At 43.7% G+C, this 26,837-nt stretch overlaps 1 protein-coding gene and 1 pseudogene across 4 annotated transcripts in view; both read right to left on the bottom strand.

Annotated features, from left to right (window-relative positions):
- Cemip2 (cell migration inducing hyaluronidase 2) overlaps positions 1–26,837 on the bottom strand; it is an 81,999-nt gene that overhangs the window by 4,043 nt on the left and 51,119 nt on the right. For all 4 annotated transcript variants that reach the window (XM_038323797.1, XM_038323813.1, XM_038323805.1 and 1 more), the window contains 7 exons: positions 22,219–22,396; positions 20,016–20,231; positions 15,761–15,969; positions 10,918–11,100; positions 8,307–8,526; positions 5,056–5,154; positions 1,039–1,193 (listed from right to left, as the gene is read on the bottom strand). In XM_038323797.1, coding sequence (XP_038179725.1) covers positions 1,039–1,193; positions 5,056–5,154; positions 8,307–8,526; positions 10,918–11,100; positions 15,761–15,969; positions 20,016–20,231; positions 22,219–22,396 — 1,260 coding nt within the window. The remainder of the gene's footprint in view (positions 1–1,038; positions 1,194–5,055; positions 5,155–8,306; positions 8,527–10,917; positions 11,101–15,760; positions 15,970–20,015; positions 20,232–22,218; positions 22,397–26,837) is intronic.
- LOC119810374 lies at positions 11,114–15,753 on the bottom strand (annotated as a pseudogene).

Here is a 26,837-nt window from a genome sequence, read left to right as displayed (position 1 = left end):
GTCACAGGCACTGCATACATAAATTCAATAAGTCATTCATCCAATTTATTTGGGAAAAAGCACCAACCAGATGGCAGTGAGTGAAGAAGGTATTTGCCATTCAAGTCCAATAACCCAAGTTCAATTCCCAGAACCCACATGGTAAAAAGAGAAGAACTGTAAGATATTCTCTGTTCTCTACATGTGCACCCTGGCATGCATGGACCCACATTCCTGTCACATACAAAGGAAACAGTGGAAGACAGGGGGAAACATCTGCATGTGTACTGGATACAAACACATGCCTTCCCTTAGCACTGTTCCCTAAACAATACAATGTAACATGGCATTTCCATGGATCTTCCCAGTATTCAGATAGAGAATTTCAAGTATAAAGAAGAACTGTGAAGGTTATATGCAAATATTACACCATCTGAAATAAGGGACAAGGCATCTGCAGGGGGAACTCAAACCAAACTTCTCTGGATACTGAGGGAAGACTATGTAGAAATGACCTCCTACACACACACACACACACCATGCCCCCCTCCACACACAACACGTAAATGTTACTCCAAAATATTCTAAAGACTTTATGGGACTTATCAGGAGCAGTTCTGCAGGCTACGAGAACACACGTCATCAGATCAATGGGAACAGCTAGAAAGCCAGGCCAGCCTCACAGAGCAGCAGGATCTGGAGCTCATCACCTGTCCTCACACACAGCCCGGTCAGTCCAGAAAGAGAAACGTCCTCCAGGGCCTCTTTTCTTCAGAGATGAACCAACAACAAAAACCAGACCCTGTTCTTAAAAGAGAGCTGGGACTCAGCCACTTAAAAAGTTACTCTTTTCCAGATACCAAGTGACCTGGGCCATGACCTCCTGAATCCCAATCACTGTACAATGCTCTGTGACAGTCCATCAGTGAGACCAGCGGCCACTGAAGAAAAAACTACCACACAGAGCCTGAAAGGCTCATGGAGTGAACATAGCCTCATGGCAATGAGGAGTCACATCATAAGGTAGCTTTTCTCTGGTGCAGGGCAAGCTTGACCTACCTTGGAGGGATGCTAGTCTTTAAATACTCTTCCATCTGACTGACATCCACGGGAAGGAACATCTTTTTTTCCGCCAACCGGAAGGGAACGCTGCAGGCATCCACAACCAGGAGGAGCACACCTGCACTCCGGAAGGTGAAGTCTGTACCATTCACCTGAGAATACAAAAGTACCTTAAAGTTGCCATCTCCATTTCGGAAACATCCCTAGGATGCTTGAGATTGGTTAGTTCCTTCTAAGCCCAGGCTTCGGAATGTATCATGTTTGGTTTACTGTCTCCCTGCAATGCCTAAAATGGTACCCATTATCCTGCAGATTTCAGCTTCTTCAACTGTAGGCCATGATCCAATGTAGAGTCCCACGACTGAAAGGCTTCTTAGATGCACAAAACCCAAAAATCCATTAAAAAAATAAAACACATAATGCATCTGGGGTATTTCTGGCTGTGCTCCATCGCGTTGCATCTTGTGACTTTACTGAAACCTTGGTTCTGCACATCCAACATGTGGGCTTTACACTGTGCATGCTATCAGTCACATAATCCCAGAAAACGCTGCTTCAGACATCTCTGCTAGGCCGGGCGGTGGTGGCGCACGCCTTTAATCCCAGCACTCGGGAGGCAGAGGCAGGCGGATCTCTGAGTTCGAGGCCAGCCTGGTCTACAAGAGCTAGATCCAGGACAGGCTCTAGAAACTACAGGGAAACCCTGTCTCGAAAAAAAAAAAAAAAAAAAAAAAAAAAAAAAAAAAAAAAAAACAAAACAAAAAAAAACAACAACAACAAAAAAAACAGACATCTCTGCTGAACCAAGGACGCTGCATACTACCATCTGCAGTAGGTTAAATGCAGTTTTCTGCTCAGGTAGAAAAATAATAGTTGAATTATGAAAAAGAAAAACCTTTAATATTTTCCTGCCATCATTTCTCTGTGTATAAGTATTGATGTAGGTGTGTCTTCTATCTATCCGATGATTTCATTGGATAATTAATAAAGAAACTGCCTGGCCCATCTGATAGACCGGCCCTTAGGTAGGTGGAGTAGACAGAACAGGAAGAAGGAAGTGAGGTAGATGGCTCAGTCAGATGCTACGCCTCTCTTAAGTTAGGCAGACCGCCGTGCCTCTCCTCAGAGAGAGGCCAGACGCGATGAAGCTCCAGCCCAAGATGGATGTACGCTAGAATCTACCTGGTAAGGCACCACTTTGTGGTGCTACACAGATTATTAGATATGGGTTAGTCGAGATGTGAGTAAGAGGCTGAAAATAATGGGCCAGGCAGTATTTAAAAGAATACAGTTTCCACGTAATTATTTCGGGGTAAAGCTAGCCGGTGACCAGGAGCCGAGTGGCTGGACACAGCCCGTCTGCTCCTTACTACAAAGTATCAGCTTGTTATATCTTTGGATTGAACTGTGTTATAATGTTTGATTTTAAAACCTTGTTAGAAATGTTAACTTGTGTCTCATTAAAAAAAAAATTAAATCATCTACTAATTTTGGCCTAGGATTAGAACAGTTTCTAAAATGGTCCTAAAGATCCATTTGTCATTTTGTATTACGTATTTATGTAAGGTGGAATTCTCAGCATTAATGACTATAACATCGAAATATGGATAAACTCCAAAAAACACTGAAGATATTCTGCATCATAAAGTATCAGAGATGCCGTCAAAATTTAATTCCTTTTGTGAAAATGAGCAAACCCAGCCATCTCACTATTCAAATTCACTTTAATCTTTGACAACACTTAGTAAAATTATGTGCAGACCAAGAATTGTTTTGAAATACATGTCTTTTAGTGTTTGATTTGTGTAGTTATTTTACATATTTATATATCCAAGGTTTTTACAAAAATTCCTCTGTAAAAAGAAGGCTATGAATGGGAAAACGGTAAGAGGTCTTGCTAGAGTCTGCCCCAGGAATTGTTGCCGGCGACATAACATGCTCTAAGCGACACAGGGCAGCTCCCAGCTAGCTGCACAGGTGACGCTGACGTGTTCAGACCTCAGCCATGAACACTTGGGGCATCACTGAGACTAGGGCTCTGGAGTCAGCGCTAAGGTGCTGGCACCCATCACACGTAACCCTTCAGCATCTAGGTCCGGAATACCAACACCACTGAATGTCTCCTTCCTCCTCCAAACATAGCTCTCCTCCGACATCAAAATGGCAAAGTGGGTCTTTTACTGACACTTAAGTTATAAGGTACTGAAGCAAAACAGAATGAGAGGAAAAAAAGGAAATATGAGAAGGGAAAGGAGCCCTCACCCTGAAACCTGGCGGAGAGTCAAGACACGGCAAGGAAACGGATAAATGAAAATTGCCCACTAAGACAGCACATGTCTTCCTAAATATCTTAAAGAAGTTAAAGAAAACACGCCACATAGGGTCAGAATGTGTGTGACTGTGAGTTTTACCATGTTAGCACCCTAACAACCCTGAACCCTAAAAACGCATCTCACAAAACCACCTTATAGGTTCACTTACAAAAAGAGTAAGAAAGCCAACTCGTATGTTTCCTTCCATGCTTACGTTTAATCTTCAGGCACCGCTGCAAATGATGTCTTTTGAGCAATACAAGTTAGAACAGCACAGAACTGAAAAACAAATGAGGTCCAACGCTCCTGAGAAGCCTACACCGTCTTCAACTGTGCCCTCTACTTTCCAGAGTGCTCCCTCTGCCCTCTGCCAGGCGCCACCCTTGCTCTCTGTGCTCACTCTCACAGCTAAGGCATAGAGCCTCTCCTACCTCTGATAGCACTCTCTCTGTCTCTGTCTCTGTCTCTCTCTCCCCTCTCCGCCCCCTTTTGGTTGCTGTCTCTCAGCTCCCAATGTGAGCTCTCAGGGACCTCTCCAGTGCCATGCTTCCTACCTGCTGCCATGACGGTCATATTGAAACTGTAAGTGCCAATAAACTCTTCCCTAAGTGGCTTTTGTCATGGTCTCTTCACAGCAACAAAAGTAACTGCAACGCTCTACTTATTAATAAATTCATTAATGTTGGCTTCTTGTCCTAAAATTCTTTCTAAGGCAGTCGAGAATCCAGCTTTGCTGAGAGGAGGCCCTTGAGGCCTCTGGCGGCCACGCTGGCCTGCCTCTCCCTACCGCCAACTGTATCACCTACCCTGCTTCACAAAACCTTCCCTAAGCACAGCCTGGGATCTTGTCAAGAAAAAGAAATGCCGGGGGCGGGGGGGGGGGCACACGCCGTAATCTCAGCACCCAGGATCTCTGAGGCAGAGGACCGTGACTGTCAGGCCAGCCTGGGCTACTTATGAAAAAGAAAGGAAAGAAAGAAAGGGAAAAAGGAGATAATAAAAACAAAAGGGGAAAGCCAAAATAACCAAATATTAATTTCTCATCAATAAAAGAGAAGACAAAACAAAAATGACTTCATACTGACCAGACACTGCTTCTGTCTATTAAGAGTAAATCCTATTACACTGACAGTTAACAAGAGCTCGGCAGGTTCTCTCCGCTATGCCAGTCCTTCCTGAAATATTACTTCTAACCCACGACTTAGCTCACAATGATTTGTTTAGCTATACTTAAGTTGCTCTAATTGAGGAAATAGTTCTGCAAATTCCTGATGTAGTTTTTCTTTTTTTTAATTGTATTTTATTTACGTGGTGTGTGTGTGTGTGTGTGTGTGTGTGTGTATAATATGGGGGATGTATGTACTATGGGGTGAGTGTGGAAGTCAGAGAACAATTTAGAGGAGTCAGTTTCCTCCTTGTACTGTGTGGGTCCAAGGGACTGAACTCAGGTAGTTAGGCTTTGTGGCAATTGCATTTAGAATGAGACTTTGAAGGTAAGCCCGAGACGTTACAGGACACAGAGGAGGGCAGTCTAGGAGCCAGGAACCTAGCCCTGCCCTACAGCACTTTACCACAGCCTCCATCTCGAATTGCCTAGCTCTGAAACTGTGAGCAGTAAATTCTGCTGCTTCTAAGTTACATAGTCTATGGCATTCTGTTGCAGCAGCCCCAAAAGACTGAGGCAAGGCCAGACTGTACTTACAGAAATAACAGATGGCTCTCCTCGCTGAGTTTCTGTTTTCCCAGGTGACTGGAACCGTACAGGGAGGTAGCTCTTGTGAGGGTCACTGGTAAACACCATCTAGACAATAACACATCGCATCTTTGAAGACAACTGTATCAACGTCCCACAGGTCCCTCAAAACATACTCAATTATCCCAAGTGGCTATTTCTTTATCTGAACTTTATACACCTACTTCATGACCTGAAATTCTAGATCATACAAAGTGTATGCTTCTGGATTTCTGGAACAATCACAGTTTCAAAGAATCTTGTTAATGAAATCAAAGTGGCTGGGGGTCTGGCTAGTTGGTCCATCACATGCTCGCCATGCATTCCCACACAATCAAGTCAATAAAACTAACTCAGTAATATGTGCTAAGTGTAAATCTTTGCAAGTATGTCATGGAAAAACAGGCACACATCTCTTTAAAGATGATTTCTTTATCATTTTTATGTACTTATGCCAGCGTGTGTGTTTGTATGAGTATGAGCACGTGTTCAGGTGTCCAAGGAGGCTCAGAGAGGGCATCAGATCCCCTGGAGGAGCTACAGATTGTTGTGAACCAAACCACCCTATATCAGTTCTAGGAATCAAACTCCTATCTTCTGCAAGAACAGCAAGCCATCTCTTCCGTCCTGGAACACATCTTTTTAAAACATCTTTTCCAGATCCATTATCCTGAGCTGAGATTCATCAATCTAGGACCAAGGATTATGGAGGGCTACACTGTTGACCAGCTTCTAGTGTCCGGAACAGGGCCAAGTCTCAGCCCCTCTCCAGTGTCTGTAAAGTGCTGCATAAACACAGCCAGTCAATACACACAGGCCCCCATTTCCCTCTGTCCTATCACCCCAAGAGCCAGGACGGCCCTCCACTTTCCACAGGTACCCCCGTTCTTTCCTGCCTCTCTGCTTTCTCTGATGTGGCCCATCCCACCTTCACCTTTCCCTTTCCCTGCTCCAGTTTACCCTTGGTCCCTAAAGTCCACCTCCCCAACCAATGTGTCTCAGTCACAATTCAGGCAGATGCATAGCATACAGTCCTTACAGATCACCATCAACAGTCCCATGGAAGAATAATCATCATCATACCAAGCAACATTTGGAAGTTGAGTATGTCTTTTGAGTCTTAGTTTGGAGCAGAACTATGTGAATCTTTCTAATTATTCCCAATACACATGTGTGTGGCTCTAAGATATAACAAAAACACTCCTCTCAAGTTTCCAAGTAAACATGATGCTCCCAAACACTTCAAATGCTTCACAGCTGCACAGCCAATCAACTGCACTCTTTCTTCCTTCCTTTTTTCTTTGTGAGGTGGGTTTTCTCTATTGTAAACCAGGCTGGCCTCAAACTTGGAAATCCTCTCGCCTCAGCCTCAAGTACTTGAGATTATAGGCACATATCACCACACCTGGCATCAACACTTTTAAAAAAATGAATTCTTCTAGATGTTTGTGGGTATAACAACTAAGAATGCTAAAGGTAGGAGACGAAGCCAAGGACACCAGTGATGATCAAGTTATTTTGAAAAGTTATTGATGTGGGATGTCCTTCTGTATATGTGTTGCTTTTATTGGTTGATGAATAAAGCTGTTTTAGTCGATGGCTTAGCAGAGTAAAGCTAGATGGGAAATCTGAACAGAGATATATAGAGAGAGAGTAGGCAGAGTCAAGCAGACACCAGCCAGCTGCAGAGGAAAGAAGACATGTAGAAAATAAGGTAACGCCATGGCCACGTGGCAATACATACACTAATAGACATGGGTTAATTTAAGATCTAAGAGCTAACTAGAAATATGCCTGAGCCACTTGCCAAACAGTGTTGTAATTAATATAGTTTCTGTGTGATTATTTGGGTCTGGGTGGCCAGGAAACAAAAGTGCAGTCTGTTTATAAGTTAACAAGTTTATATTCAGTATTGAAGGACATTATGAACACTGCACCATTCAATGTCTTCCCCAATATTACCTAAAAGTGAAAATATTATATGGGACTGGGAATCTCCATGGTAGAGTATACATTGTGGTAGAGTATGCATTTAGAATGTTCAAGGCTCTACATTCTGAACAAAGCAAGGAAAAGAAAAGAATTTACATGAGCCAGGCAAGAACCCCTATCTAAAAGCATATACCCACATGCAAGCACTCTTCCTGCACATGGAGTCTGGAGTTGGTTGGTGGCTTTGTTTTACTTGAATGGGAAGGCAAAGATCATTAACAAATATGAGAGTGAGGTGGTGACAGTGAGTGACACTGAAGAGCTGCCAGCAAGTGTGGTGGCTGAGGCAGAAGGACCTAAATTTCAAAGTGAGCTTGAGCTACAGAGACTCAGGCTCAAAAGACAAAACAAAACAAAATAACAAGGGAAGCGGGTACAGAGTGGATGCTGGCCCAGAAACGCACTGTCCGAACCATCTTTTCCTTCACTTATTTGTTTCTTGGAAGATTAAGTATGTCACGTGGCCATTAGTTCTGTACTTCTTTTTCACTTGGAACTGGTGTGACTGTCCTTGGAACCCCATTTATGTGCAATTCTAGCAGTTTACTTCCACTGCCACGTTTCTTCAAGATAACTGGGATATATTCTGACCAGGCGCACTTTTACCAAAGTCAGTCTGCATTTTCAATTACAAGAAAATATAATAGCATATGCTTCAAAATAATGACCATACATCTTTAAAAAGGGAAATAAGTTTTGACATGAGCTGCAATTTCACACTACTAATAAAACAAAGAATTATGGGGCATGGTGGCATATGCCTATAATCCCAGCACCCAAAAGGTACTCAGAATGATGAGGAGTTCAAGGTCAGCCTAAGCTATATAGCAAATTCAAGGCTATCCTTCAATTGATGAGACCATGTCTCAAAAAACATTAAACACATACATACACAAATAAAACATTTTATAACATGTTTAGACATATGAACCCAATGGTAATATTGGAGCAGAATCTTAAACCTAGGAAACAACTTTAACCACACAATAACCTTCCATTTCAAACCATAAAACTCATAATCAAGGTAAATTAACCTATCCAGACAATAGACACTTTTGATATACATGAGAACTGTTTGTTTCTTATGTGCAACACACTCTAGACAAAATCCAAGAGGGGTCGGCAAGTATTTATAAAGTTGCACGATGGATTCCAAAGCCAAATACTCCTACTGCCAAGACAAGAAACTGTGACTTCCCTCCACAGGTCCCCTCCTCCTCCCTGCTTACCTGTTGGGTGCCACAGCCCTGACAGAGTCCTGTAAGCATGGCTGGCATGCGCTTGACCGCCGAGGGCTTTTTGTAATACTGTGGGTACGCTTTGGCCATGCAGTTACTGATGTCTTTGGAGTCTGTTGCTGCCTGAATCTTGACTCTTTCACATCCCTGAGATGAACAGTAACTGTGACCATCCCTGTGGCTATGGGCTCTAAGATACAGAAACAATAACCTGTAAAGTAGAAACCAAGTCAATTGATGTTCGTTCCTCACAGAAGCATAAAATTTCCCAACTTGATTCATGGCCAAGGGGATATTTCTCCAATAAACAAACTTTTCCTTAAAAGAAAAATAAATTGCAAAGCTAATAAAATGTTTCACTTTCCTCCTTATCCCCACAGTGTCTCAGATGGCTGCCTCAGGGAGCGCTGTGATACTTTGATTCAATCATCCTGAAAGACATCCAAGTTGATTTCTGGTTTAAATTAGTTCAAGGGGTCATCTGAGAGGAAGGAATTTAGCTTGCCTCAAAAACTTGAAAACTATATTTATATTGAGCTTAGAAATGGAAAATTAATATCAACTATTCCTTTTGTGGTTGTTGCTCATAAATCATTGTGGAAAGAGGGATAATAAAGTAGCAACTGTGGCTTGTTTAACTAAGGTCAAGACAATCAAAGCCTTGGGACGCTTTCCAAGAGCACATGGCCTGGGGTCCATGCTTCTCAACGGGGCCAGAGCCAGTTCTGAACTCAAGTCTCCCTACCAAGACCAAAGGGAAACGTGCGTTCTAAGAAAAGCTGCAGCACTGTCTGCAAACCTCGTGTTTCCAAACCGGAGGAGTCAAGATGCAAGGGACTTGATAAAAAGTGACTGATTAATCAAGAGTTCACATTTTAAGATGAGGTCAAGGCACAGTTACAACTGAAAGGTAGCATACAATCTAAGCCGGTTGTATAACATTCTCAAAGATAAACAAAAACATGGTAATAAATTGGTTTTAAAAGGTAAGAGCCAAGCAAGGTGGTGCATGCCTTTAACTATAGCACTCCGGAGGCAAGACAGGTAGATGGATCTCTGTGAGCTCAAAGCCAACCAGGTCCACACAGAGAGTTCCAGGCCAGCCAGAGTTTATAGGGAGACCCCGTCTCCCCCCACCCCCACAAAAAAAGGTAAAAGAAATTGGTAACGGTCCAAACATCTAGTAATTTTAGTGCGAATACTTAAAAAATAATAGGGGCCTAAATGGGCAAGAGCCTTTTAGTATATAATTTAAATGGTCAAAATGAATAGAATTAAGAAGAAAAAGATCTTCAGACGCTAGATGTTTTTAATAACCAAACCAGAAAACAATGTCCCATTTTTGTACGTGCACAGTCACTAATTTGTGACCACTGGAATGTCCTTACAAATTTGGTTGTTCCTTTTATTTTTGTGAAAATTCAGCTAAGCGTGTGGAAATTCTGTCGTCATTAAAATAAATGTCCAGTCAGACTGTTTATATTTAATTAGAGGTCGAAACTTGGAGACTCTTAAGCTTACCACACTGGCTGCTGGGTACCGGAGGGCAAATGAGCTGCTTCGTAAACAGAGGCTAACCAGATAGTTACCAAAGGGCCCCAACTTTCGTCCCCCAAGCAACTCTGCTCCCACTTCTTCCCACTCTGAACTTTTTGTCTCCCCAAACATGCCATGCCAATGTTAGTCCATGCCTCCATGCATCTGCACACCGTTTCTTCTGCCTGTGCCTCCTCACCCAGCTGTTTCCACCTCCCCTTGATTGCTCAAGAATTAGCTAACGTGCGGCCTCTGCAGGATGTCACTGTCCTAGCAGCTCACCTGTGAGTAACCCACTAAGGCACGCTAACTACACTGCTGTAGACTTACAGCATTTAAGCTTTTCCCTCTCTGATAACTTCAGTGACTGCAAATCTACTGCCAAGATGGAGTCTGTCTTCATCTGTATCTTTACGCCCAGACAGCATCCGGTCAGCTTACGGATAGAGTTGGAGGGAGCATGCTACTTGCTGGAGAGAAGAGGAAAGCAAGCCTACCATAGCCCACAGGCTCAGAGACTGTAACTGGACAAAAGCAGACAAAGCCACCAGGACCCCAGGAGAGCAGGATAAGAATTAAAAAGTAGAAAGACGCAGCCTAGAGAAAGTTGGAAGCAAATATGCCACAGTTACACAGTGATGTTCAGAAACTCATGGTCAGCTTGAGAACTAACCTAAAGTTCGAAGGGGGCAATGGACTTCCAATGAAATATAAATAGTATCTCATGTAATTATTGCAGAGTTGTTGTGGAAGAACAAAGTAATTTCCAATTGGGCCTACTGATGGCTCTTGACAATGATAATCTCTTCCCCTAAACTGCCTTAATAAGTAAACAGCAAATATCTTCACTTGAGTCCTACTTCCAACAATTTATTTATTTTATTTTATTTTATTAGTCATCTGAGCTGTGCTCCTAGCCCCTAATAGCGACATGCCCAAGTGCCCGCGCCAACTGCTCTGCTAAAGAACTGTCACACCCCATCCGTTCTTAGCTATGCGGAGGAGCAGGAATTTCATTGTTAAAGAAAAACAGCATTAGTTCTCATTCACTGCTTCTATGAATTACCCTGTGCCAGAGTCAAAATAGAATCTCCTCTCGGATGGCTTCCTCTGCAGCTCTTCCATCGACTGTGCAGGCTCATAGTCTTCCATTCTGGACAGAGAGCCATTCTGCCGCTGCAGGAAGCCGAAAGTAACCTGAAAGCTTGTGTTGGATGGGTAGCAGAGGCCAACTCGGATCCAGTCGTCCCTTTAAGGAGAGACAGTAGAGAAAGTTCACACCTGAGTAAGCATCTTTAGAATGCTGCAGCACATGGAACTTTCAAGCATGACATCTCTGCCTTTTGAGTCCTGAGCCTGAAACACTTAACTGGTGCCCAAATAGCTTGTATTAATGTATCTAGAACAGAAATATGATCGACCAAAGTAGAGAATATTTATATAAATCTAATATTTAAATATTATAATTTAAATATGTAAATATAAACTTATATTTATATAAATATAAAGAGAAAATATAAAAAATTTCAAGGGAAGTTGGAATTTATTTGTGAATTAAAGTTAGATAACGTATTCTCCAAACAGATACAGTTCAGGTTGCACAATTAGTTACACTAGTGTGAAGCAACCAACAACCCAAACACCCTGCTTTCCCAGTGGCACACTGAGAGAGATGACGGCACGTGCCACTTATCCATACCACCAAACTACTGTACTGGTCTTCCTGAACATTCTTAGATAGGAAATTATTTCTTTAAAAAAAAATAAAATATTTTCTTTCTTTTGGCATTTTCTCATGTGACATTTTTATGGTGATAAGATAAAATATAACCTAAACTTTTTCACTTTAAACATTTCCAATTGTAGAGTTCAATGCATTAATTATATCCACAGGGCTCCACCACCACCGTCCTTGCCATAACCTTTCTCTATCATTCTAAAGAACTTTAACATACAGCAAGAATTTAATACTACTCATACATTTTACCAAGTAATCTCCTAAGGAATAAACATGAATGTAGACAAAAGGCTGTGAAAGCAAGGATGCCCTATGAGGTATCGTTTATAACAGCAGAGCACGGTAGAAATCCTCAATGTTCATGACTGATGAAACAGCTACGGTCCATCCACAGGTCAGAAAGGCTGAGGGTGAAGGGAAAGGGGACTATAATGTTTATCTGCCTTGCTTCAGTTAGGATTAAGGATTACTCAATTTTCTTTTAGGTTTGTCTGTATTTTCCTTATTATATTTAATAAGTACAGCATTTAAAGTTTCAAAGTGTTAGCTTCAGAAGTAGTGTATGACCTCTCTGTAATTGCACTAAATTCAGAAAAATTATTCATCTCTTCCTCTTGCCTCTGCCCGTCATGAAATTTTTATGAACTTTTAGCTAATTGGGCAAGGAAAAAATGACTTTATTCCTAGTTCGTGTTGATTTTTTAAACTTCTAGGCTCACTCCTTTTACCCTTCAAAAGTCTCACTCGCCCAGAACTGAATGAAAAGTTTGCGTTGCACTTTACAGCACCTGTCCAGCATTTCACTGGAACATCTGTCCTCAAACCCATGATCCAACTCAACAGAACTTGCAGAGCATGGACTCTCTTTGGCATCCCTCCCCACCCTTCCCACGCTTCTTTCCTCATTGGCTTCTTTGCAGCTCCCTGGCAATATCAGGCTGGGCCTGAAGAAATCATACCAGGAACCAGGACTGAACGTGGGGAGACCGAGCAGGGGGCTGTTGCAGGCATCTGGGCAAAGGTGTTGGTGGCCTAAATTCAGCCATAAATTATGGAGACTGAACTGGAAATATCTGGATGACATTAAGGAGCCAAAAATGAGACTCTGCTAGCAATGGGATGGAAAGGGAAGGATTAGCATAGGGAATGAGTTGGGCATTGGGGCTTGGTGGTATCAGTAGGACACTTGTAAGCTGCAATGTTCGAGAAGAAATGATGGCTAATTTGCAGTCCCCACCAATCTCACACCAACGGTGTCCACCACTGTGAGCACCCAGCCTTGGAAGTGAGCTACTTATCCCCAAACTCCCAGTCCGTTTCAATTGCTTATTAAGCAAAGGCAACAACTCAAAGCTTCATAGCCAATAAGATAAACAAGCTAATCAATTTCATAGAATCCCAAGAGCTTGGCCAAAACAAGATTTATATCCCTTGGCTTCCTTCCCTCCCCATTCCAGCTGTTCTTTACAGCTGTTCTCCAGGATTGAACCCAGGGAGCAGGATACCCCCTCAAATGAAGTTCACAACACTGGGCAGGGGTGGGAGTGGGGGCATCTTTTCAATGGAAGTGTTGTAGAAAGTCTCAGTGTCTTTAAGTATCTTCTTGTCTTCTGCTGTAACCATGTTAAAAGTCACACCTTTATGGTCAAACTGACCACCACAACCAATTCTGTGGATGTAGTTTGCCCTGCTAATGGAATAGTCATATTTGACAGCTTCTGATCAGCAGATTAGGGGTAATTAATACTCTTCTAGACCAGACCGGAACTTCCTCATGGTTACGTCTTGTTCCTTTTGGTCCATATCCCCAAACATAGCAGAAACAGGGAAATCCCAGGCATGCATCCTCTCGGTGAGCCCCACTTTCCTTCTGGTACTGATGAAGACTACTGCCTGGGTGACAGTATCACACAAGTCACAGTGTGACAAGTATCATACAGTGTGACAAACTTCCATTCCTCTCGTTCCACACTGATGTACATTGGCGGATACCCTCCAGGGTCAATTCTTCCTTCTTGACAAGAATATGAATGGGGTCTCTCATTGAACTTCTTTGGTGACCTCAAGAACATCAGAAGGCATTGCAGCCAACAGTAAAACTACCAGGTACTGTTGAGCTTTTGAAATATATCATAGCTATGGTCCTTGAACCCATGGCTTAACGTTTCATCTGCCTTATTCAGTACAAACATTTTGATGTAGTTGGAGGACAGGTATCTCAGGTTAAGCATATCAAACACCTGGCCAGGTGATGTCCCCAATGATATTGGGAAGCTTCCATCTACAGCTTCTGTACCTAAACATGCTCCCCAAACAGGCAAGACAAGAGGCACCCATGCAGTCTCTTAGTGCCATAACTATGTTTCGTATCTGCTGAGTCAATTCATGAGTGGATGCCAGAAAAGCCGAGTGGCTTTTACATGTAATTCAATCTGCTGAGGAATTAATATGGCAAATGTAGCTGTTGTCCCAGTCCCAGAGTGGGCTTGAGCAATCACATCATAACCCCTTGACACAAGGAAGATTGGCTCTCTGCTGGATGGCAGAGGACTTCTCAAAACCAGAGGCATAAATACCACAGAGGAGGTATTCAGAGAGATTCATGACACTAAATATCATTCCGGTTACTCTGGATGATGGCTTCAGGCTCCATCCTATCAGGGCCATTGTCTCTGGATGGGGAATCCTGATTCACAGACATGATCCTTAGTGAGACTGGAACTTTTGCTGGACCTCACAGCCAAGTTAAGAATACTCCTTGAGGCCACTTAAGACTGCTACCCTACTGTGTACTCAGACTGTCTGATTAACCTGCCTTTAAAACACTGTACCAATCAACCTCACTTGCCTTGGATTTCCTATGTAATCAACTTTTACAAACTAAGTTGTAATTTTAAGTTATGTCCTCTTCTGTGTTCCTGGACCAGAGTATGTTATGGTAATAAATGCTGAAAATAGAAAATAGGTTGAAAGCAACCATATAAAACAAGCATCCACCACAGATGCTGGAAGCCACATGGATACAGGCTAATAAGATTGCCTGTAGTGATGCTTGCAGTACTGTTTGTTATCTGGGACAGTTGGACTTGAGTCTATAAAACATCATTCCTTGTGAAATGGTTTAAGATTTCTCTAAAGTGCCCACCTTCCTTCCCTCTGTGCTCTTCAGTCGATAGAGCAAAGCCCTTTGCTAAGGACACAAATGCAGACGCAGGGACGGGGACAGACAAACAGCATTCAGGCAGGCAGATATCAGCTCACACAATGGGCAGTTTACAGGGAGGAGGCAGAAAGAAAGAGAAGTGGAGAGTCCAAATCTGGGCTTGAAGCCTACTGGTCGGAAAACTGCTTTGACTGATTTTCCTGAGGGTAACACCAATGCATTCAGGGGACTCAGGGATTATTATGGATGCACCAAAAGTGACACGAGACAAGACAGAAGGATACCTCAAGTATCAAGCAGGAGTGGAGATACCTGCTATTCGTGCCCCAATATTCCTTCCTCTTTTCCTAGAAGCCATCACCAACTACTCACGCCACTTTCTTTTGTCCAGCCTACCCTTGGACTCAAAATTCTTCCACTATTGTTAGCTATTGTGATTCACACCACAATCACACACTTAGAAAGCTGAGGCAGGAGGATTGTCACAATTACTTCAAGGCCAGTGTAGACTACATAGTAAGGTTCTATCGTTCCTCTTCCCCACTGGCAGGGGGTGGGGTAGTGAAAAAAGAGAAAAGCAAGCAAGCCAGCCTTTTAATTTAATTTTCCACATGCTTACTCAGGAAACCACAGAAGACCGAGGCCGGCACCAGAAAGCTGCTGGACTCAGCAGATGGCTTCAAAAACTGTCTTCTGAGTAGATGATACGGCTTTGAGTAGAGCTCTTGCTAACCTACTTGAGGTCCTGGATTCAACCCAACTACCTCAGATAACAAAAGCAAAGCTGACCCCACTGTGAGGCAGCCTTCCCATACATGACATCTGATAGCAAAGAAAAAGCTGAATTGGTCTGCGTCATCAATTCACACTATCACACTTCCATCCACACAGCCTGCACAGACTGCTTCTCCGCAGGAGTAAAGTGCATGCCACAGCTTTACATCCTGTCATCTTTTCTCTGCGGACTGCCTGTGCAACGGTTTGCGACGACACAAATCAAAACATTACTTGTTGAAGTTCACGAGGTACAAGAAGGTGATACGTGGCGCCGGACCGTTCCAGTGGATGGTGTAGCCCTTCTCCAGCATGACGACGGGCTGGTACTGCGGGGAAATGGCCCTCTGGTTGATACCCCGAAGCACCATTGGGTGGGATGGATATTCATCTCGTGTGATGATCATGCTAAGATTCGGAGTGTTCCATGTCTGAACATACACCTTTAAGAAAAGGTTAAGAATTGAAGGGGCGTGAATAAAAGATTAAACGACTCCCAGAACTTACCCAGTACATGTCAAGAGTCTGTGCTTTGTAAAGGGATTCTGTGGCAAGTGCCAGACCAAATACGCAGTGGTCAAGTGGTCTAAGCCATGCTTATGATGTAGCCTGATTGAGCTAGACATGGCTAAAACCAGACCCTCATTCTGCTAGCCAAGATCACCATCAATTCCACCACCACAGGCCAGCTTATTCATCAAAATGGAGAATGGCTGCGGCTTGCAGAGCTTGTCACAGAAACCAATCAGCCAAGGCAGGGAAAACTGATGTGCCCTGGGCACATCTAAGACTCCCCTCTGATCTAAGGGGTGGTAAATTCATATCTGAGAGCTCGGGCTTTAGTCTTCCACTATCTCCACTTGCCCAAGAAGTCATTTTTCACCCACTGAAAAATAAAAGTTAAAAAGCTCTCTACAGTCTACAGCATCTGGAAAAACATGTTAAGCTTAGATAAACTGGAAAGTCCTGAAGTTTTTCCAGTAGCATTTGAGCCACGTTCCAGGCCAAACTAAAGCCTTCTGCCAAGGCATCCTCCGCAGGACACGCCTCAGAACAATTTCCTAAAATAAATCAATATCCAGCAACATTCTCCAGGAGAACAAAATCATATGCAGAATACTAACGTTTTACCCACAGTTCATTGGATTCTTCCAGAACTCTGCTCATACTGGTTCCTCCACATTATGTTCTTGGAGTCAGAATAAATCTCCAATACATCCTCTTGAAGATTTTAATTGTGTACTGACTCCATTTAAAGATGCAAAATAGAAGCAGGAAACTTTGTAAGATTAGCAATTATGTTTCTTTAAATGCATTTTTGGTATGTGTGTGTGTGCATATGTGTGTTCATGTGCACACTTTTGTGTACTCTTTTATAATGCAAATGTGTGCACGCATGTGTGCATGAGACTGGAAGCCAAAGGATGACTCAGGTGTCATTCCTGCTCAGACACTGGCCACCTCGTTCTCTAAGACAGGACCTCTTACTGGCACGGGCCTCATCTATTAGGGGTAGGCCAGCCGCTGGGATCGACTTGCCTCTCTTCACAGCACCAGGATTACAAGTGTGCACCACGTTATTGTGCTGTCCCCCAGCTTTTAAATATATATTTATTACAGACATGGCAGACATGATTATTATCGTATTCATACTTAGCATACACTTGAGAGAGAAACAGACACACCTTCTGCCTTCTGCCAGAGGACAAGCTGAGGCAGTGTGCATAACCATGGGCTCCCAGAATGAGCACTGTTCTTCCTGAGTGTCTCAACCTTCAAGCCAGTCAGGAGTGGATGGAAATTCCCCCTCAAATACTTATAAGACTAACATAAATATAATAACTATAATAAAGAATAGCAATTCTGAAAAGCTAGGTATGGTGGCACACGTCCCTAAGCCTGGCACTAGGAGGCAAGGGCAGGCAGATCTCTGATGGGGGGCCAGCTTGGTCTACAGAACGAGTTCCAGGACGGTAGAAAAACCCTGTCTCCAAAAAAACAAAAAAGAAAACCAAGCAAACAAACAAAAAGAATGTCAATTCTATCTTGACGTCCTATGCCAAAAATGCACACTATATTACTTTTAAGACAGCAAACAGCTACAGATTCAGGCTTCTGCCCAAATTTCAAATCTTCAGGAAAAAACTTCTGACCTATGGCCCCCCAATTCTCAGAGTCTCCTGGGAGGCATGTACGACTCAAGCCTTCCTTCAAGCTACAAACAGAACTAAAATGACAGCCCTGCTTCCTAAGGTGAAATGATTAGGTTCATATCTGAAATAGCATTACAAATCCAAAGAGCCAAATGGTGGGCTGAGTAAATGAATGAGAATCTGTAGTATTTAGTTAAAAAAAACCTGGAACTTATGAAAATTACAAGCTATATAACCATATACCACATACTTTACACATGTATAACATCTTCATTAGTGAGCATTCACCATTTTCAGTCAGTCTGGCACACGGAAACACACACACACACAGGCACTGACACACACACACAAGTACACATAGTTAGCAAAATAAATAAAAACTGCAGCTACAAAAAGAGTAAGCAGGCAGTGGTGGCGCACGCCTTTAATCCCAGCACTCGGGAGGCAAAGGCAGGCGGATCTCTGTGAGTTCGAGGCCAACATGGTCTATATGAGCTAGTTCCAGGACAGGCTCCAAAGCCACAGAGAAACCCTGTCTCGAAAAACCAAAGGGGGGAAAAGAATAAAGGTTCTTTATTTTTCTTTTGTTTTAATTTTAGAGAATCCATAGAGTCTAAATATTGAAGGGGACATTTAATGTGGATCTGGGCAAATCTGAATAAGAACAAAATGAGAGCTGGGATCACATTTTAAACCACTCTCTTTTCTTTTTTATTAGCTGTAATTAACTCTCCATCCACCCCTCGTCCCCTCTGAAGGACTTGGTGCTCTGTCACCACCACCCCCATTCTGTTCAAAGGAATGAAAAATTCCCACACCAAAGAGTTACAGGAAATGCTGTCCAGCCTTGATCCCTCTTGAGCCTTTTGCTTGTCTACAGAGAACAATCTAGACTTCTTTTCTCTTTTAATTTAAGAGTAACATTCTTTTATAGTCATTTCAAAGTCGAAAGAGTAACGATGAATTCTGCTCTAAGGCAACTACAGAAGGCTGAGAAGATAAAAACCACATCAAACTTGGGGTACTTGAGAAAACACTGAGTGAGAACCCACAAATGCATACACTTGTGTTTAGCGGGCTGTGAAGCCACAGGAAAACCACACAACAACGAGAGGCATCTGGTATGGGCCTTCAAAGTCCAGTGTGATGTAAAACACCCCTTGTCCCTTGTTCTTCCTCCAGTATCCTTCTTTGTGTTAAACCAGCCCCTTCTTTTGTTCTGTAATCTCCTCTGATTTTTTTTTTTTTTTGAGACAGATTCATACTCTGTAGCCCCAGCTAACCACAAAATAGAGATCATTCTTCATTAGCCTCCTGAATGCTGGAATCACAGCCATGCATCACCATGCCTAGCCTGGCCATCTATTATAAAATCCCACATTTTTACTGCCCTAAATATGGGGCTGAAGATTCTGTCCCCTTCCTCCAGATTCTGAGTAACTGACGCCTTGGTTCTGTAAGATCTTCCATCACCCCAAATCTCACTGTTAAGACCAGCTTTGTGACTTACAGCGACTCTTCAAACGGCAAAGGCCAGACCAATGCTAAATGTATTACAGGAAAGAATCCAGTCCTGTCACTGTCCTCGTTACGCACAGCCACAAAATACCTTTGAATATGCCCACTTCTCATTCCAGCAATAACAAAAGTCCAGGGTTCACATCCCGTCAGCCTGACTTCAGAGCCTGTGCTCTTCACCATGAATACTTTGCCAGTGAGCCTCTCATCAGTTAAAACACACACTAGCTTAATGATCTCAAAGAAGAATTTCCCCATGTGTCTGTCCGTGCTATCCCCTCCGTGTCTCCACAGACTATCATCATATCATTAGGAGTTCCCTGGATTCCTTCTCATCTATGTATTGCCAAACCTCATTCTTTCCTTGAAACACCAGGCTTTCTCAGTGACTCACTGCTGTTCTGTCTCAGCGTCAGACTTGGCAGAGAGAAGGACACTGAAAGCAAATGACATACTTGGAGTGTGGTAAGAAAACCCTAGGAGTGAAGAAACATCAGAGCTAACTCTCACTTTTGGTATCTGCCTACAGTCTCAGTCCACGGGAAGGGAAGACACAGCCGGGAGGATGGCCAGCTCTATGCCAGCCGTGACTTCTCTTGTCCAAGCTCTCAACTTTATCTGACTAAGTGCATTTACCTCACCTCCCCTACTTACCCACTTCTCTGATCTAACTGGTTTTGGGGAGCTTTGAGTAAAGTGCTCCTCCTTTCCCTTCCATCATTGCTTGCTTTTCTCACCTCCCCCATAAAAACTGCTCGGGAACCCCCAGTCACCCTAAGGTGTTGCCATCCTCCTCCTGGACTGCCTGCCGGGCCTACCTGGGCATAGGTCCCACTGCAGACTACGGCATTCCACTTAGTGACGTTGACGCAGCTTGGATGGCGGATCAGGTAGTTGTCCAACCTTCCCACATAGGCATCCTTGTATCCCGTCACAGAGCCATCGACGTCATGGAAAATGGAGTTCTTGTCACCGTCCAGCTCACAATCCTCAAACCAGGGGCCAGGCTTCCCAAAGAAGACGTTCAGAGAGACCTTGGCAGAGAAAACCAGACATATCACAGATGCAGGCTCCTGTCACTGGGCAGGAGAAGTCGCAGGTCACAGATGTCGTCAACCATGGTAGCCAGTTGATCCTACAAAACGGCATGTCTGAGCATTTCTAAAGCCTCACAAAGCTTGACTGGGGAGCATTAAATTGCAGTTTTATTTTTATGCTCCCCTCCCTCCCACCTTTAATAAAGCTGGGGGGAAGAAAAAGTGGAAACAACCATATTTATTTGTAAACTATCATAAACTCCATGAGTAGCTGGGCATGGTGGTGTACACCTTTAATCCCAGAACTTGAGAGGCAGAGGCAAGCAAATCTCTGTGAGTCTGAGGCCAGTCTACTCTACAAAACAGTTCTAGGAAGGCCTGTTCCAGGTCTACAAAGCTAATATTCCAGGAAGGGCCGCTACTCAGTGAAACCCTGTCTCAAAAAACAAAAATAAATAAATAAATAATCTCCACATGTGAGATTCTGTGCATTCCTCTGTAAGCAAATTAAACCTGAATTAAACAAAAATCTATTCAAAGTACACCAAAATCATTTTACTTCACTCCAAAGGACTTACTTACTTAACCAGATGCACAGTCTCACCCAGCAAAAACTCAGTATAGTCCAAAACCAACACACAGTGTTGGTGCTGGCTCAAGATGGCAAGGGGCTGCTGAGCGCACTAGAATCTGCCGGGAAACAGCTGCTGTTGCATCTCCTCTGAACACAAAAGATGCCTGGCAGAGGAGTCCTGTTAAAGCCTTTCCTAGGGAGGCTGGGGCTATAGCTCAGTTGGTGGCACCCTCGCCAGGGTATGCAAGGCACTGGTTTGAATCCCTAGCACAGCAGATGAAAAATAAGAAGACATAAACTGTTTTCTAAACACAGCATCCCGTTAGAAAGTCAGCTGTGGGTGATACCACCTCCAGCTTTAAGCTATTTCCCATTAGGAGCCAACGTTTGACAGGGCACACAAAAGCACTTCTAAACGCGTCTGTGACTCCTCAACCAGGGATGCCTGTGTGTCAGCAGCACACTAAATGATAAGCCCCTCGATGGAAAACAGCATTGGTTGAAGTCAGCTGGCGCCAGGCTCTTGGCTACCGTTCCCCTTTCACATGCATTCGCACTGTTCCCACAGCATCCCCACCATAGGGGGGATGGAGGAGCCCCAGAAGCAATCACTATGGCTTCTCTTATGCTAAGGCTTGGAAAAACTTATCTTAAGCCCTATTTTAAACCAGGCCACTCCACATTTTATGTGGACGTGACAAAAGAACCATAAGTTATGTCCAGTTCTGGCTGTCTGTGGGTCGGGGATCTGGAGGCTCAGTCTCTCTCACACCACAGCTATCATGGTATCGGCAAGATGAAGCAGGCCTGAGGTTCCAAGAAGATTGGCCTGTATATTACGGGTAATGGTGAAACTGCTAAGAAAAATATTCTGGGGGCAACTGCAACATAAATACAGATTCTAAGTCTTTTTATAATCTTCTGTCCGATCCAGTTTCTATCCCATTGCCCCATTATGTCTCTTTATTCTATCTTTTTATTCCCCAGTTTCCTACAAGTCACAGAAAAGTGACCACTAGGCAGGACCCAAATCAGTGGAGATGGGTCTAATGTCCAGTTTACTACTCAGTGTTCCAAAACCACATGCCACCTTTTCCTATGAAACTGGACAGTCTTCCCATGCCACCACTGTAAGTCATCATCCTGCTGAGGACGTCACCTACTGTCGAAACAGCCCAAGTCACACCAGACTTCTGTTCCCACCCCAAACTTAATGGGATCGAGTGTATAAGTAGAGTCGTAACTATATACACATTTCTTCCTGTCATTTAGATTCAGAGCCTGTGTTTGGACCTTGTCTGTGGGTACATGTTCTTCCCCTCCCCCGCCTGTCTAGACCTTGTCTGTGGGTATGTGTTTCTTCCCTCCCCCACTCCAGTTCCTGTGATGGAGTTATGAGAACGCACTCACCTGTGGACCAAACTTCACAAGGGAAACATTATTCCTGGGTGTTGTCTGCCAGGAATTCTTCATGAGGAAGCCGATGGCACTGCTGTACCTGTCTGGAGTTGGCATGTACTTCTTGAACGTGCTCTTTGTGAGATGAATGGGCCCATCGTAAATCTGAAAACCCCGAATTGGGAATGTCCTAGTAAAATACAAGATATATTTAATAAACGTAGGCCAATCCCCTTCACAGCATTTGTTTTTTTTTAATATTTATTTATTTATTATGTATACAATATTCTGTCTGTGTGTATGCCCGCAGGCCAGAAGAGGGCACCAGACCCCATTACAGATGGTTGTGAGCTACCATGTGGTTGCTGGGAATTGAACTCAGGACCTTTGGAAGAGCAGGCAATGCTCTTAACCACTGAGCCATCTCTCCAGCCCAGCATTTATGTTTTATGAAGACTGGTATTTTCTAAGTACCAAATAAAATTCCAAGACACAGTGGTAAGCAAGACACAGTCCTAATGGAGCAAAAAATACAATATCCTCGGAGAGACCAAAAGTAATGAAATAAAAATAAAGATTACTCCAGATAATTGGTGCTATGGCGACAATTAAAACACGGTAATAAAACAGACTGGGTGGGGAGAGACATGCTGCTTGGGGTGCAACAGAGGCCTCTCAAGGAACTTCCCTGAATCAACTTAGTGGTGATGCTTGGTTTAGGGATGGGGATGTAGCTTAGACTGATGGAGTTGTAGAGTGATTACCTAACATGTCCAAGGTCCTGGGTATCATGCAAAAAGTAAGAAGAAGAAAGAAGAAAGGGAGCAGAGGAAGATGGAAGAAGGAAGAGGAGGATGCTTCATCTGGTCATACAGACAAATCTGTGTGAGCAGAAAAAGCCTTCTGTGAAGCCACAGAACAATAGTTTAAAAAAAAAAAAAGACATAGAAACAGGTGAGGCAAAGACAGCTGACCTGAGCTCATGGGAGCTCACGGACTTTGGACCAACAGTTAGGGAGCCTGCATGGGACTGACCTAGGCCCTCTGCGTGTGGTGACAGTTGTATAGCTTGGTTTGTTTGTGAGGCTTCTAGCATTGGGATCAGGGCCTGCCCCTGCCACTTGAGCTGGCTTTTGGGAACCTATTCCCCATGCTGGGTTGCCTTGCCCTCATCCAGACTTGATACAGGAGAGGAGCTTGGTCCTGCCTCGAATTGATGTGCCATGCTTTGTTGATGCCCATGGAAGGCCTGTCCCTTTCTGAACAGAGATGGAGAAGAGGATGGGGGCAGGTAGAGGGAAGACAGGGGATGGGAAAACAGGAGAAGGAGGGGAAACTGTGGTTGGTGTGTAAAATAAATGAAAATTTTTAATTAATAAAACATGCATATATGCACACGAAGGTGAGAATGTGAAATCTAAGCCTCGGGCCTGGGCTGTCGGAGGGCTAGCTAGATTAACGTTTTCCATGTATCCCTCTTCCTCCTTATGATTATAATTCCTAACCAGAATGAATGTATGAAGCTAGTGCTTTAATTGGTGACTTTATTATAATAAAGTGATCTTATTTAAAGCATAATATTCTGAATTCTTTGGATTTCTTCACCTATTGAAGTCTTTACTAACAATACTGCAGGGGATTTCTACAGCAGCTAGCCGGACCTTGGCAGAGTTTGGCCACAACCATGTTTAGAGTAGCAAGGAACCCAACTGTCCGATTAAAACTATATTTCCTGCACAGACTCTGGGCACATAAATCAACACGACTTACCCTCACAGACAAGACTGCAAACACAGTCAAATAAAACCTGAATTCATTAATCCAGGAGCAAGTTTTTGTTGTTTCTTTGATCTTCTTAGCAAAGATACAAAAAGTATTTTGAAATAAAACTAGATGTCAGTGTAAAATAAAGACGGAAATAAGCTGGTCACCATCACACTACAGCGCGTACCACCAACAACCTGTGCTTCTATAAAATGCACAGTTAGAGGGCGCTACAGAACAACCTGCACACAGAAATGAAGTCAAGCTCCATGAGTTCAAATCCTACCTCCACTTCTTAGCAAGGGTCTATAAAGCAGGAAGACGCAGTATACATCTGCTTGTGTCTTGTGAGGGTTAAATGAAGGTGAGCTAGTTAAAATAGGCCCTGGCAAGCACTTGATAAATGTTAGCTGCTGAAGATTCTTGAAGTACAGCTGGGGATATACTGAGGAACAGAGAGCACTTTCCCCAAACGTATGAATCCTGGTTCAGCCTTCAGCACCACAACATACAAAACAGAAAGTTCTTTTATTAGTAGTACTCATGATACAACAGGATTGCTACAGAGTGGCACACTCACTACTTCACAAGGACAAGAGCCCAGACAGGATCCAGCATGACACACCAGGAAAACCTACAGTCTGTCTGTCCAACTTCCCTGCCTCACGCTGAACCACACCCAGAGAGAACATTCCCAAAATGGGCTGATTCTCGATGCACCATGCATCAGCGTGGAACTGGGGTCTTGAGAACATGGTTTTCCTCTACCCAGTTTTTACACAAAAATAATGCAGACAGCACCAAAGTGAGCCTAAGACCCAGGTACTGGGTTAACAAGCTTTGAAGGATGTTCTAGTGTTAACTGTTGCTTTAACTCTCGCTGGGAATAGATTTACCTCAAGATTCAGCTATGCCACTCTTGGCCATATATCCAAACGACACTCCATTCTACCACATGGACACTTGCTCAACTATATTTGTTGTGACTTTATTCGTAATAGACAGAAACTGGAAACAGCCTAGATGTCCTTCAACCAAAGAGTGGATTAAAAAAAAAAAAAGCAGTACATTTACACAATGGAGTTTGTGTAACTCAGAGGTTTAAAAAGAAAATGACATAATGAAATTTTCAGGCAAATGAATGTAACTAGAAAAATAAAATCATCCTGAGTGAGGTAACCCAGACCCTGTTACGAAATGATAACCAATCTAAAATCTACAGACCCGGAAACGTTAGGCATGGATCTCCCTGGGAAAGGAAAATAGAACAGATTCTGAGGGTGATTGGGGGCAGGTAAGGACCAGAATGGGAGGGGTGGGGGTAAGGGATGGGGGAGAGAGTGTGATGAGAGACAGCTGGAATTGGGGAGACAGTGGAAACTTCCTGGAATCTATCAGGGTGACCCCAGTGAGGACTCTTAGTAATAGAGAATATGGAGTCTGATCTTGCCGTCTTTTATAGCCAGACAAGGCTTCCAGTGGTAGGACTGGGTTATATTCCATTAAGTTGTTGACAAAGGAAGTCCTGTGGAGATCCTGAAACAACCCAGGCTGACGCTAGGACAGAACACTGCCCTCCACAAACTGACGGAGGGGTCCCAATGCCAAGGTCGATTTCAACACTGCTCATTGAACAGATAGAGGTCGAGCTGGTGTGGACTTGGAGCCTTGTCCTACCTTCTAGTGTCTTTGGCACAAGAAAGGGCCCTGTAGACTACAGAAGGAGAAACCTAGACACCAAATCAGCCACAAAACCCTCCACCTACAATCTGTCCTGCAGGCAAGATAGCTGCGGCAAGGGTGCAGCAGAACATGTGGCAGTGGCCAACCAATGTCTGCTTTAACTTGAGGCCCAGTCAACAAGAGGGAGTGCATGTTCTAGCTATACTGCCTGGATGATCAGAAACTGGAGACTTGGTAGCCCAGAGACCTAGGGTGGAACTAAACACAAATGGAGAAAAAAAAAATCAACGAAATGATTCCTAATGATATCCTGGTATATTCATCGGTGCCTTGCCTAGCTGTCATCAGAGAGTCTTCCTCTGGCAGCAGATGGGAGCAGGTACAGAGACCCTCAGGCAGACAAAGAGTCTATATTGAAGGTCTCCATCGGGTCTCTCCCCCAAGAGATCAGAGAACCCCACAGAAAAGGAGGAGGAAAGACTGTAGGAATCAGAGGGGATGGAGAACACCAGGAGAACACGACCCACTGAATCAACTAAGCAGAGCTCACAAGGGCTCACAGAGACTGAAGGGGCAAGCGTGAGGACTGCACGGGTCTCCAGCGGGTCCTCTGCGTGTAGTTATGGCTGCTAGCTTAGTGTTCTTGGGAGACTCCTAACAGTGGGGGTGGGTGTATCTCTCTTTTCCTCTTATTGGTTCCCTTGTCCAGCCTCGATAGGAGGGCTTTCGCCTTGACTTATTGTATCTTATTTAGTCCTGTCTGGCTGTTGTCTTTTGGAAACCTGCTCTTTTGTGAAGAGGAATCAGAGGGGGACTGGATCTGGGGGACACAGGAGGCGTGGGGAGGTAGGGGGAGGGAAAACTGTTAGGGTATTTTGTATGAGAGGAGGATCTATTTTCAATTTCAAAAAGTTCACAAGAAAGAAAAAAGGACTCCGACTGTGTTGACAGAGAGCCCAGCCCGTCCTGCCCCATCCCTTACCATCTCAGACACACTTAATGACACCGCCTCAGCTGGGTTCTGAGTCGGCTTTGGCATCCACCGAGTTTCATTTTCTAGGGCTCTGTTCAGAGGTAATTTCCCTTTTCCAGTGGCTATTTCTGAAAAACCAGCATCATGAATTGCAGGGAAACTGACCTAATGTCATAGTTTATGGTTTGGCAACTTCTACGTCTCAAGAAGA

This window comes from Arvicola amphibius, chromosome 1, assembly GCF_903992535.2.
Source record: "Arvicola amphibius chromosome 1, mArvAmp1.2, whole genome shotgun sequence".
NCBI lineage: Eukaryota > Metazoa > Chordata > Mammalia > Rodentia > Cricetidae > Arvicola > Arvicola amphibius.
The sequence above is the reverse complement of the archived record's forward strand: the minus strand, read 5'-3'. Positions and strand labels throughout refer to the sequence as shown.